Source organism: Diorhabda carinulata, chromosome 2 (assembly GCF_026250575.1).
Source record: "Diorhabda carinulata isolate Delta chromosome 2, icDioCari1.1, whole genome shotgun sequence".
NCBI classification, from domain to species: Eukaryota; Metazoa; Arthropoda; class Insecta; order Coleoptera; family Chrysomelidae; genus Diorhabda; species Diorhabda carinulata.
Genome location: NC_079461.1, coordinates 22,918,288 through 22,931,273, shown reverse-complemented (window position 1 = coordinate 22,931,273; position 12,986 = coordinate 22,918,288). Strand labels below are relative to the sequence as shown.

The 12,986-nt window shown below is 30.9% G+C and overlaps 1 protein-coding gene across 1 annotated transcript; it reads right to left on the bottom strand.

Annotated features, from left to right (window-relative positions):
• Positions 1-211: 211 nt before the first annotated feature.
• On the bottom strand, positions 212-8,064 carry LOC130903570 (uncharacterized). Its single transcript, XM_057815752.1, has 3 exons — positions 7,913-8,064; positions 4,923-5,027; positions 212-1,954 (listed from the first exon to the last, which is right to left on the bottom strand). Exons 1-3 carry the CDS (start codon positions 7,928-7,930, stop codon positions 1,820-1,822), a joined length of 258 nt encoding a protein of 85 aa, XP_057671735.1. The 5' UTR covers positions 7,931-8,064; the 3' UTR covers positions 212-1,819.
• Positions 8,065-12,986: the final 4,922 nt, after the last annotated feature.

The window sequence follows — 12,986 nt, the reverse complement described above, 5'->3', positions numbered from 1 at the left end:
TAAACTTCAAGCTTTCATAAGAGCATATTCTAGCAAAATAGATGGTAGACGATGAAGAAGCTAGTCGTAACGTATACCTCTGTTATGGAATCGCACTGTTCGAGAGAAAACGCACTCATTCTGGCAACATCGAGGACAAGGGTATCGTTGTTAATTAACATCTAATAAAAATTGAAGCACTGGTATTTTAAAATTTAACAAATAAAAAACATTCTGAATATAAAATTTATTACATAATATTATAATCTAATATAACAATAAATAACAGTATAAAAATTTAAGGGTAAAACAAACGCACAATCACAGCCAGAATAACTTTCACCCATTTCCATTTATATAATAATGTTAATGGGTGTAATTAATTTTTATGAAAATGATTATGTTCATTATCTGGATCAATTAACAACAAGGTCAATTTTTCTCTCAAAAATATCATATTACGAAAGATTATATATTACGTATAGTTATATAATAACTACCATACTATTATAAGATGATTTTCAATAATAATTTCCTGTATAAATTGAAAGTAATTTTGTTTGCAATACTTGTATTAATTTTATAAAATATTGTTCAGCAATTTCTGGCACGAATTGTAGAAGAAAGAAAAGCAATTTGTCAACATACACTAAAGTAACATATGAAAACAATACTATTCTTTAAAATAAACTCTGTTGGATTGATTTTGGGAATGAAACATCACTAGCAAGTGCAAAACATGATGAATATCGAACTTATGCTAGCTAAAACATTTGTGTACTGAGCTTTGCAGATGACCACAAAACTCCTATGACCTAGAATTCATGCTGAACAAGGTAAGTGTAACATACTTCAACTGGGGGGATTGTAGATAATTATTATTAAAACCGAACTTTTACTGGTTAATCAGAAGCCAATTTTGGTATCAATAAATTTTAATGTAGACATAAAACATATTTCAAAGTAAAAGGGACGTTTGTGCGAACAAAAAAATGCAAAAAAAATTGGATTTGTGAGAACATATTCCAAGGGACACCAAAAGGAAATAATTACAAGAGACAGTGCCATGTTTGGATGAGTTCTGGATCATAAATTCAACACAAAACGGAGATTTTTTGACAGTGTATGAGTGTATCAAGGAAATAATGATAGGATGGAAGAAAATTTCTTGAATGGTTCAGGCATCCCATGAATGGATGAAAACAAATTACCGAAGAAAATATTCCAGTGGATATCAAATTAAGGAAAATAGGGTGAACACGAAGATCGTGTAATGAGAGCATTCGGTAATACATGTAATGGAGTGAAAAATGCGCCAAAAAACAGAGGCCGAAGTTAATTGCTCGAATCTTGCGTATATATGCTTGTGGAAATTTTCTTTTTAATGAAAACATTTAAAATTGATACATCTTCATTGAACTATTAGCTAGTTTTTCATATCTCTCGGTTTGAAATGCGCCATACGATACTGAACACACTGTTTACACCACCACTATATTAACATTCACAATTACACTGTTGCGCGCTTAGATAACCAAGTTATCGTCTTCAGAGAACTCTACCTTCAGTGTCTGAAGATGATAATATTGTGAGTGTTGTTGTAGTGGTGGTGTAAACAGTGTGTTCAGTATGAATATCACCAACGGTCCAGAAATTTCAACTTAGTACAACTCGATTTAATTAATTTAAAAAAAATCATCTTAATAATAAAAATTACCAATAATAAATACCCGTGATTATATAAAGCACATAATTAAAAATATGACTAAAAAATTATCCCGTAAATCATTATTATCACACTGAACTGATAGATTTCTGTTAATTGGAAAGTATCGACGTCTTATATCATTTTACCATAATTGATATATTTATAACACCAACTATGAACTTCGTCTTCTTCGTTACAGCACATTGGATAAACTAGGCTCGATTTCGTCTGCTTTGCACATCTCTGGCACATTTCACGTTTCGTAGCCTGTAATAAAAATAACCATCGTAATTTAACGGTTCTCTTATTATACAATCCATCTTCAATATATCAGGGATGCTGATAAATTTCTAAGATAAACAAATAAAAATATTTATAATTGTATATGGCTCTATTGTTTTTCAAAATATTCTCTCTTTTGCATGCATTTGAACCAATTGCCGAAGTCAAAACATCGAATTGTGGATAACTCATCCATTCGATGTTTTGACTGTTTAAAAACGTTTTTGTTTGAACTGATATGTGAGAACTGCATTGTCATGGTGGAGAATGATTCGTTTTCCGCGATTGGTTTTCCTGATTTTTTCGAACCCTTCTGGTAAACAAATGGTAGTATACCATTCAAAATTGATGTCCACGTTGCTCTATGAAACGGTGGCGACATGTCCAGTTATTCCGAAAAAAACAGATTACCATTTGCTTTGAAGTGCTACATACGCAAACAATTTTTGTTGGGCTTAGCTCGTTTTGAAAGACCCATACAGTCGATTTGTGTTTAGTTTCGGGTTCATATGCATAGATCTATTATTCGTCGCCTATCAAGATCTTATAGACGTCTCTTGATGCACAGCGACTGAATTTTTTCAGCATTTCTTTGCACAAATCGACACGAGCTGTTTTTTCGAACGATTGTCAGATTATACGGTATCCAAAACGAACAAATCTTTTTGACAGCCAAATGTTCATACAATATTGAATGTATGCGAGTGGAACTAACACCCAAATTTGCCTTAATCATAGGATGTCACATGACGATCTTACAATATCCGTTTACGCACAGCATATAGATCGACACACTGCTGTTGGTTTAATCCACGTCGAAATGTTAGATTTGACATTCATTTCAGCGTTGCCATATCTCAAAACTTAAGCGGAAATCCTAGTACAAGAAACATATTTGATATTAGATTAGCAATATAATAACTATCAATAATAGTTATTTATACTACAAGGGATGTAAGTAAAATTTAATAGTCGAGAATGATTTTGCGCCCAAGAAATAGCAACGGCCGAGAATAAAGTTGGAGAGTTGGAGACTACTTACAACCTGTTGTCAAAGTCAAGGTCCTCCAAAACAATATCAAAATACATTGCTTACAACGTAGTGAGGAAAAAAACAACGTTTACCTACACATTGTTACCTTTGGAGTTACAATTAAACTTCGTAACAACCTTTTAATTCTATTTCAATAACTAAGTACCAGAAGTATCCAAGTCCTCTCGTAATCAGATTAGAAATATAATTACAATACTGACGTGATTAAAAAAAGTCTCTAGTTTACAATATTCCTATTGAGAACCATTTCAGATAATATCCAGTATATTTGGTGCACCGCTTCGATGTTTTCTTTTCATAGTACAATAAAATTACAATCTAAAAGGTAAGTCTGCTCAAGAACTAACAACACGGCGTCACTTCGTCCGCATCTGCCCAGCAATGGGCCTATCTCTGTCAGTTTTACTTCAAGTCTGAAGTCGATAGTAAGTTTGGTTTGGGATTTTTGCATATTTTTCCTAATTGGACTATTTTAGTGGCTTCGTAAAAATGAGTAACTCACAATACAAGAGAAGTGTCGCGATCGTTAATGAAATCTGGCGAAAACTTGGCGGGATCAATCGTAAGTTGCATTTGAGGTATGGAGTCAAGGGTATGTAAAAAGTGTATGTCATTGGAAAAGCAATTTAAACAAGTAGTATTTACGTGTTATATCATTCTACACCATAGTACAATTTGTACATGCGAAACGCACATACATGGATACATAGGGAAGTCGTTCTGTAGTATGGTATTCAACTATGTTAATGCCATTTTTGGTTAGCTTGGCTCAATCCAATATTTACACCCAGTTTGCCATGATGCCGCCTTCGAACTTTGATGACCTACCTACCTCAATATAATTTGCTTCTTATTCGACAGAAACATTTATTTAAGTCCAGTGACTCTGTTGAAACTGAACTTTTTTGTCAAGATATACACAAAAAAATCCATGATCTCTTGTTGCAAAATTGACGTGTATCTATTAGAAATATAGTTGTAGATACTCGTATTGATCTTTCATATCATATGGTATATAACTAATGCTGAACTGAACATTGGGTACCAAGAAGCTTAACAGATGCCCACAAGCCAATTCGAAAAAAACTTTGTAGTAACCTTTTAATAAAATATTGACAAAAAATATTCTGGCAAGATTAGTAACAATGGATAAGTCATGGATCCATCACTGTGATATGGAGACCAAAATGCAATGGGAGAGTTGAAACATCGATGCTCACTATCGTCGAAAAAATGCAACTTTCAGTTAGGAAAGTCATTTTGATTTGCTGACAGTGTAATTTCAATAGATTATCTGCTGAAGGAGGCCCCAAATTAAAGTGCTTATTATGGAAATCTATTCCAAAATTACCTGAGGCGATAAAAGAAAATCACCAAGGAAAGTTACATCAGGATAACGCACCCAGCCACAGGTCAACCATTGGACTAGCCACAATAGCGCAGACAATAATTATCAACTGTTACCAACCCTTGAGAGGTATTTATTTTCTTCGGATAATAAGGTAATATGTATGATAAATTAGTAGTTTACAGACATTGAACAACCTTTTTTGATTATAAATGATAGGACATCTATAGGAAGAATGTGTTAACTTCAATAGAAACTATTTCTATCAAAAATCAAAATAATATCTTGATAATTTTTTATTGTAAGAAGGCCAATGCTGGAGCAAAGGGGGTAGGTATTATTTTTTATCTTTTCAGTTCTTTTAACTAACTGGATAGTATCAAAAGTTCTAAATTTTAAGGATTGTTTTGAAATAAGGAAGTAAATTTAGGAACTTATTATTTTTATAATTCTTATTGTCCTCTAAGCATATAGGTAGATGTGAATAAGTTATTTGTAAACATATGTTCCTTTCATATAGATATAATAACAACATAAATAATATTACTTACATCAGCTACCTCACAGTAATGTTTTGGATGCCAATCTGCCGGTTTTGCTGTAGTTTTGTAGGATATTATTACTAGTATGATGGAAATAATTATTATTCTCAGCGACTGTAACAAATTTGTCAATTATAGTACATTTCTTCAAAAGTTATCAGATTTTTCTACTTTGCATTTATTACCATATTTCAAGATTGTTAAAAATAAAAATAAATCTTTGGTTTTTTTCTTAGGAAGATGTTTTAACTAGGACGTGTGTTAAAAATTTTTATACCACCAACGATTTACACTTCAATGTCAATGTATAATTGTATATTTCTAATAGAAAGTGAAATAAGGGCAAAAAACAAATAATTTAAGCATATTCCAGGAACTAAAATTATGTCACATCTTATAACATGTACTCACTCATTTTTCAGTGAATAAAAGTGTTAGTGTTGTGATGAAGTGAGAAAACAGAAAAACGATAACAATCAAAATGTGTTTTTGCCGATTGTGTTATTTAGCAGAGAAGAAAAAGAACTTCTCAAAACGCTAGGAATATTGAATGAAAAATTAAATAGAGGAAATGAAAATAGATAAAAATAAAACAACGATAATAGTAATAGAAAAGAAAAACCAATGCAATTCTTACTATTAGTCTAACCTGATATATCTCATAACATTTCAACAAATCTAGGTACTTAGGAGACTCACTTTAATGTAATAAATGCTAGATATAGAGTGTATATACTACAATAACAAGAACGAATACTAGGGAAGGGAAAGGTATCAATAAATGAATAGTGTAAGCCAATTCCGTTGGCTACTGCCAAAAAGGTTCAAAAACAAAATTCAAGAAGTAGATATTTGAAAAAGCAGTGGGAGACAAAATATACAATTTTTATAGAAATGAAAATATAAGGCAATGACTAAACGGTGGGTTGATAAGCTTAACGTGAAATCAAAAACATGATAGATCAAGAAAGTGTGAAAAATAAAAGAGAAAAGTGAAAAGAGCATCAGCCACAAGGTTACTCTGTATAGATAAGATCATATCTTAATGTGTAATGTGGTGTAATGACAAATTCGAGCTCGTTCTGACCTATTAAGTGAGATTTGCAGTATCTGTTGAGAAGCAGGAATTTTAAATAACACTTCAAGTTTTGTACCTTGTGGCCTGTTTACAAGTGGTTTGAGCGACTGAAACCTACTAACCGAATTTAGAAACATGCAACTTCTCGTTTTCAGATAAAAAACCAAAGACAATCACCAAGTCTGCAATTTCTAGTCATCTATTCACCGACTGACTAAATTTTCTATAAATTTTAGTAGATCCATAAAATGCAGTCTTAAACTTAAATTGTAAATTGTGGCATTTTCATATTCAGGAATGAAGATAAAAAACATATAACGACTGGAAGAATGTCAAAGTTTTATAACTAATATGAGTTATAGTTCCGGTAAAATACTTAATACGAAGCGATTTGACGGAAGAGTGACCATTGACGTTACGGTGTCAGTGATTATATTGATCTCCATCATTTTCCTAATCTATCAAAATTCCACATAAATCTGACAGATAGATTAGCTTTAATTATCATATAAGTTGTTGGGTGAATATGGAAAACATATTGTCCTGAAAGTGCTCCATGATTTTTTACGCGGCTTTTTTGTTTTTAAAACTACCCCATATGTTAATAAATCCGTGCTTACACACTAAGCGATGTAAATGAGTATCTAAGATGCCACTGGTATCCAAAATTGAAACTTTTATTTGGATATATATCACATTAGAATGAACTTGTATACAAAGACCGCTTTTTATGATAATAAGGTCTTAGACACAGTATTTTGGGATTCCTAAGATGTATCTTCATTGATTATTCACAAAAAAGCAACTGATTAATATTATGATTATTTAATGACAAAAAAAAACGACCCCATTTGTTAAAGGAAAGAGTTTTGGTCCTTGACAACAATGTACCTGCTCATTCATCAGCCTCATTCGCCATATTCACATAATTTGACTCTCTCCGATAACTAGTTGTACTGAGTGTGTAGGGTTAAAGATTATTAGACACTTGAGGAAGAAATAAAAGTACTTACTGACAAATGGGAGAAAGATAAATGATAAGAAACAGTTACAGCAAAAGAAAAAAACAGGTTGCGAGAAAAAAGTACGGTAGATTGTTTTTTTAAAAATAAAATAAGAATATCACTTTAATAATTATCCTCCATAGTCTGCCCTTGCCAATTTACTTATCACAATGTTGAATCTACCTGGAAGCCTTCTAAATGTGAGTAATCTTATGTGATCAGATAGGAAAACTTTTAGCGGCCAATAAAACTTAATGCGTTGTTTAAGATCTATGTTTCTGGACAGACACTGCAAACACTACAGTCAATTGCTAGAAATATAGACATATTGTCATTGTCAACAAGCCAAAAGTGTGCCAAAAATCACGAAGTTATAGACTGCCAGTCAGCTGAAGTATGCTACCATTAACTATAGTGATGTGGAAATTCTCAATATATGTAATTGACTTTTATCGAAGTATTCATCTAGATGACACGTTTATAGTAATAGGTGATCTAACAATGATCTACCCTGGAATAGCTTCTATGCCCACATTTTCATGAATTCTTATCAACTACTGATCGACCCATATGTTCATTGTACCAATAATTCTCCTATAAAATAGAAATTAACGCTAAAAACTTAATACACAAAAGACCAGAATTAAATGACATTAAATGTTTTCATAATGTACCCATCAAAGAAATAGCCTTAAATTTCACAGCAAAAATGGAAATCCGTAAGAAAAATTATTATAAAAGGCTAGTAGATAGTCGAAGGATATTATTTTGAAAAATTAAGGAATACCAGGTGCTTTTCGGTAAATTTCAATATCCGTTTTCATAGATTACATAAAATTTTATCTATTAAATTATTATATGTCTTGTATAAACATAAAATGTTATTATCTAAAGTCAATAAAATCAAAGTAACTAACCTTGTTAGGTATCGCCATATTCAAAACTAATATTTTAGAATAAAAATCCGGTATCACCAGCACTAAAACACAAGACGTATTGATCTCATGAAGCTCTCTATAGATTTATATAAATCATATGTAGGTTAAAAGTCGATTTGATAAAAGTGTTATATCATAATCCACAAGGAAGTGTAAAAATCGCGTTCAGATCGAAACACTCTTACCCCTCCAGGAAGTTGTTGATGATGCCTCGTGCTTGAATGTTACCAAGCTTATGTTTTTAGTTTAACTAAAGACATTTTTAACTCTTAATGTTTTTGACTGGATGAAACAATACCAACAGACTTAAATTAATTAACGATTTATTTCTTATTTTAATTGGTCGATAACTATAATGATTTGCTTAAATAATCGTATTAATAAACGGTGACTAACTGCTGATTTTTTGAAAACCTTTGCCAGTAAACGAAAGTTTCATAATTTTATATTAATTATTCGTCAAAATGAAAAATACACGGTAATTATCTACAATATATATTGGGAACATCATGTTTGACAAGATGAAAGACTCTTATTCAATGAATTATCAGAAATTGAATATTAGAGGCGGATGAGGAAATTTTTTGACATTTTTTAATCTAAATTGATGAAAATAGAAATTTTGTATTAGCTGCTATTACTGGATTTAGAAACATGATTGTAATAATATGGCTCAACATTGCGCAACCATTTTAACTTTAACATATACCTCTACTTTAGTACATCATTTTTCTTCTTCTCTCTTTTCTTCTCATATCTGTACAAGATGTATCTCGACTTAACTTATACGATCTGTATGTAACGATTTTATATATCGTGGTATACTTATGTAAAGCAATAAATGCTTACAGTATTATTGACGGCCGAAATGGTTGTAACTTACGATTGATGACGGGGGCGACTACCTATATCGTATCCTTTTTTGAGCCCGTCCCTCAAATGATTTATAGGACTGATTGCTGCATTTCTGGATTGTCACTCACATACATATTAATAGCATTTTTGTCTAGCCATATGGGGACGAACATTTTTTCTGTTAAAAATAATAAATTAAGACCAACAAACGGATCAAAATTTGGTGTTCGACAAAATAGTTATTTGCACAGATCTTGGTTAATATATATAATAAGAATAACATCCCAAATTAGACTATGAAGTTTCAAAACTCCAAAAATATATTATCAAGGTATAAAATACACAATATATATTATGTCTGCGACTTGTAGCCTAAGTAACTTGTATGAGACAGAAACATTAATGCACTTATGTTTAGAATGTGCAATGTATAATAAACTTAGGGGAGATTGCATATTCTTAGAATTGAAGACATTTGACCAATTGATACGTATTCTTAACACCAATGACTATATCAAATTGACTAAAGCTGTGAATTATCTTCTCAATATTTTGAAGCTGAGTGCCTTTGTACTAGGAGACTGAGATATTTATTGTATTTCCACTTTTTTCTTGTTAAATTAGATATTTGCATTTAAAGTTTTATCCCACTTCATTATTGTTGATGTTATGTTTTAGCATACTGGTATGTAGGGACTGAACTTCTTGTAATAAGAATTGTATATATTTTTAATGCAATAAAATCTATCTATCTATCTGTGTATCTATCTGGAGTTTTAAGGCTAAATTTAGTCTCATTAGAGAAAAAAACGTTTTTCTTGATTATAAATCCAATTCTGATGTATAATGTAATTTTTAAACGTTATATTATTTATAAGGTACCTAAAGACTTCTATTGTATAATCCTGCTTCGCGTAGATGCATTCATTCATTCATTCATTATATTATCTCAAGATACGACTGATGCTGAAATGAGCTGGAACCAAAGCGTATCCAGTATGGTTTCTTAAAAGAGTTTGAATTTTTCTACCCACTTTCGGCTGGAATTTTCGGGGGTTTAAATAGAACTTTCATTTATTCCGTTGTTATCGGAAACTTTTTGATGAATTTCCATAGGTTGGAGGTTTTTAGCAAACTTGAGATAATTGTTGCGAACATTTTTTAAGTATGTAACGGATCTATGGACCTATTATGATAGCTGGAAGCTGATAAAACGGCCGGCGCTTTAATTTTTGTTTTTAAGAATTATGACCGTATCAATTGTGAACTTTATTCAAATGCCATCTAGAAATATGGAACGAAATTTTAACATTTTGCTTAAAACATACATTCATTGATTTTTATATTTGATTCAAAATAGTAAAGATTAACCCGATGTACTCCTTGATATTTTTCGTAGTCTATATTTCAATTTTTTGGCTGAAAAATGCACATAAAAGCTTGGAATTATCCGAGTTCGTGTTTGATCAAAAAATTTCAATGCATAGATATCATTTCATTGCAATCACATGTACCTACAAGAACATTCTTTAGGAAGCGTTTGAATAAGACAAGAAATAATATGGAAAACAAAATATGGACTATTTCGAAGAAGAAACCGCTATTCATTATCTGTTTTGGAAGTGTTGATACTCTTGTATTCTATGAAATATACGCTCCAGTAATACTACAAGTTAGATAACTAATTCCCCGGAAACTTTTCCCATGACCCAATCTTGCCAAAGTTTTGTAAAACTTTGTATAAAAGTCTTCTCATATTTTTGACGAAGAAATAGACAACAAAATCTATTCATAGGAAAATGAAACATTGGTAATTTAGGAGACATTATTGGTAAAAGATTGTTCTTAGAATTTTTAACATTTTGGTCTACATCCTTTAACTTTTAACTATTCATATGTGATATTTTCAGTAATTTCAAGTCTCCACGAATTTCTTTTTAAACATTTTATATAAAAGGTTGGTTATCTAGTTAGGCAAATTTTCTGATGGTTAAAAATAGTATTAGTTATTTCAAACACTTGTCAGCAAAATGATTTTTATTACCAAATATCACGCTTTTTCTGATATAATTTTATTGTAGAGAATGTTTTGAAAATGACCTATACTGAACTCAATAACATTAATTTGGTCGCTGAGCAGTTACTAATGAGGTTTATCCTTGGTAGTCTATAAACACTGCTCATTGGAATGCAAAACATAATTATATTGTGATCGTCTATTTTTTTGTTAATTTATTGAAATTGTTGTTCGGCTTAAACACATTATGATATCAGACAATTAAAAAAAGAAGGAAATAAACCTCAAAAGAAAAACTATTCATTTGTTAATCCATAAATAACTACAACGCGTCAAAATAATGCTATAAAACTCATTGTTGATAATATATGTTAATTTCAATGTGACAGAGAACAATCTAATCTAAATTGTGTATTCGAACCTTCTCTAGAATAGGAGAAGGAGAAAGAACTCGAATATATATTTAAAACAATTTTTCTCTGCGGAAGAATTCGTGGAAATTGAAACAAATATTACGTTTACACTGAAATTAAGTAAAATAACTTTTTTCTACTGAAGAAGATCAAACTAACGTTGTAATGAAATGAGCTGAACAACCTAGTAACTAAAAAATCTTTAATCAAAATAGTTATGACCTAAAAACTTGTAAAATTCAATCGAAATTTGATTCAAATCCATAGAAAATGATTAGATTGAGATAAGAATAAAAATAAAAAGAACAAAACATTTTAGAAAATAAAGAAACCTGTCGATACAAGTGAATAGCCCATTAGGTAACTAAAACTATTAAAAAACGTCGAAATCAGGAGACAAATTATTAAACATCTATGAGAAATCAGAAAGATTTAGACTACACACTCATCTCTCTAGTATTTAATTTATTGAATTAATTTGTTTTTAACTACGAAAGCACTAGACATACAATGAGGTTCAACTTTTGTTATTTTCCATTCAATCCGTACATTTTATCGTGCTGGCCTTCTTTGCATACTTGTAACTTATGTAACAACTAATTACAAGAATTAGGATCTGAGTAAATTCTAAAAAGCTTAAAGAGAATCCATATCATTCAACCAATAGTTTAGAAAGATTCTAAATCATCTAAATCATTTTCTTGAGTTGCTGAAGTCATACTAATACTCCTACTATCGTTAGTGGAACGTATACTATGTCACCTACAACATTTGAACACATGCCGGCATTATTGAATCTCTTAACTCTTGTTACACTCAGTTTATACCAAAAGATATTTAATTCATAATCCCATGGACAAGTCAAGAAATCATAGCTATTTGTAAGGTGGAGAGTAGCTATAGACTATTTAAATTGGATTGATAATGCATAAAACAAAGCGAAATGTTTATACTCTGAGGACAAGTATACCCACTCCAAAGTGAGCCAGATCTTCATTTCTTTTTGTCTTGTTTATTTATTTTACCATAACAAATAGCTTGCATCCTATTCACCTCAAATCTATTATGATTTTGTGCCCCCGAAGTAAGATTCTATTAGAAACTAAACCTTGTCAATTGATTTTTCTTTCCAGCAACTACCGAGTCTTATTAATTGAAGATAACGCATTGTATCTTATGATTTATGAACAAATTACTATTTTTTTATCAAGGCAATACTAATCTGAAATACGAGGCATAGAAATACTTATATTATGATAATCTGTCTGGATACCTACGATTATTCAATTGCGTTATATATTTTATCTTATTTGCAATAATAAAACAGTGATATATGCTGACCTTGTATCCTTTTGCAAATTTTCTGCCAAAAATGTTACACAAAACTAATCCTTGTCGTGAGCTATTTATTCTGAGTTATGTTCTTATTTACATCTCATAATAATCTGACCTTGTCGCCCTTTAATCGAATACCAGGAATTTGGCGTATAATTTGAATCTTTATACTAATAGTGTATCCTAAATTTTAAGTTGTTATCACCCATGCCTCATAATTATAATTAGTTTGATTTGGGTTCTTCAAAGGAAAAAATAACTTCATAAGTCCACAATCTGGATTGTGAAATATTTAGAAAAACTTTATTAGAAATATCTTGAAACAAAACTGATATATTATAGGATAGTCGAAGCTTAATTTTGAATCATATTACAGACAGAAGACAGGTAGGCCTGTAAAAGGAAACTTCCTGAGTTGGTTTACCTGGCCTAG

Coding starts and splice junctions, on each gene's coding strand:
- LOC130903570 (XM_057815752.1), bottom strand. Junction 1,955..4,922: donor ATTACTGTGAGGTAGCTGAT/GTAAGTAATATT, acceptor TTTTTATTACAG/GCTACGAAACGTGAAATGTG.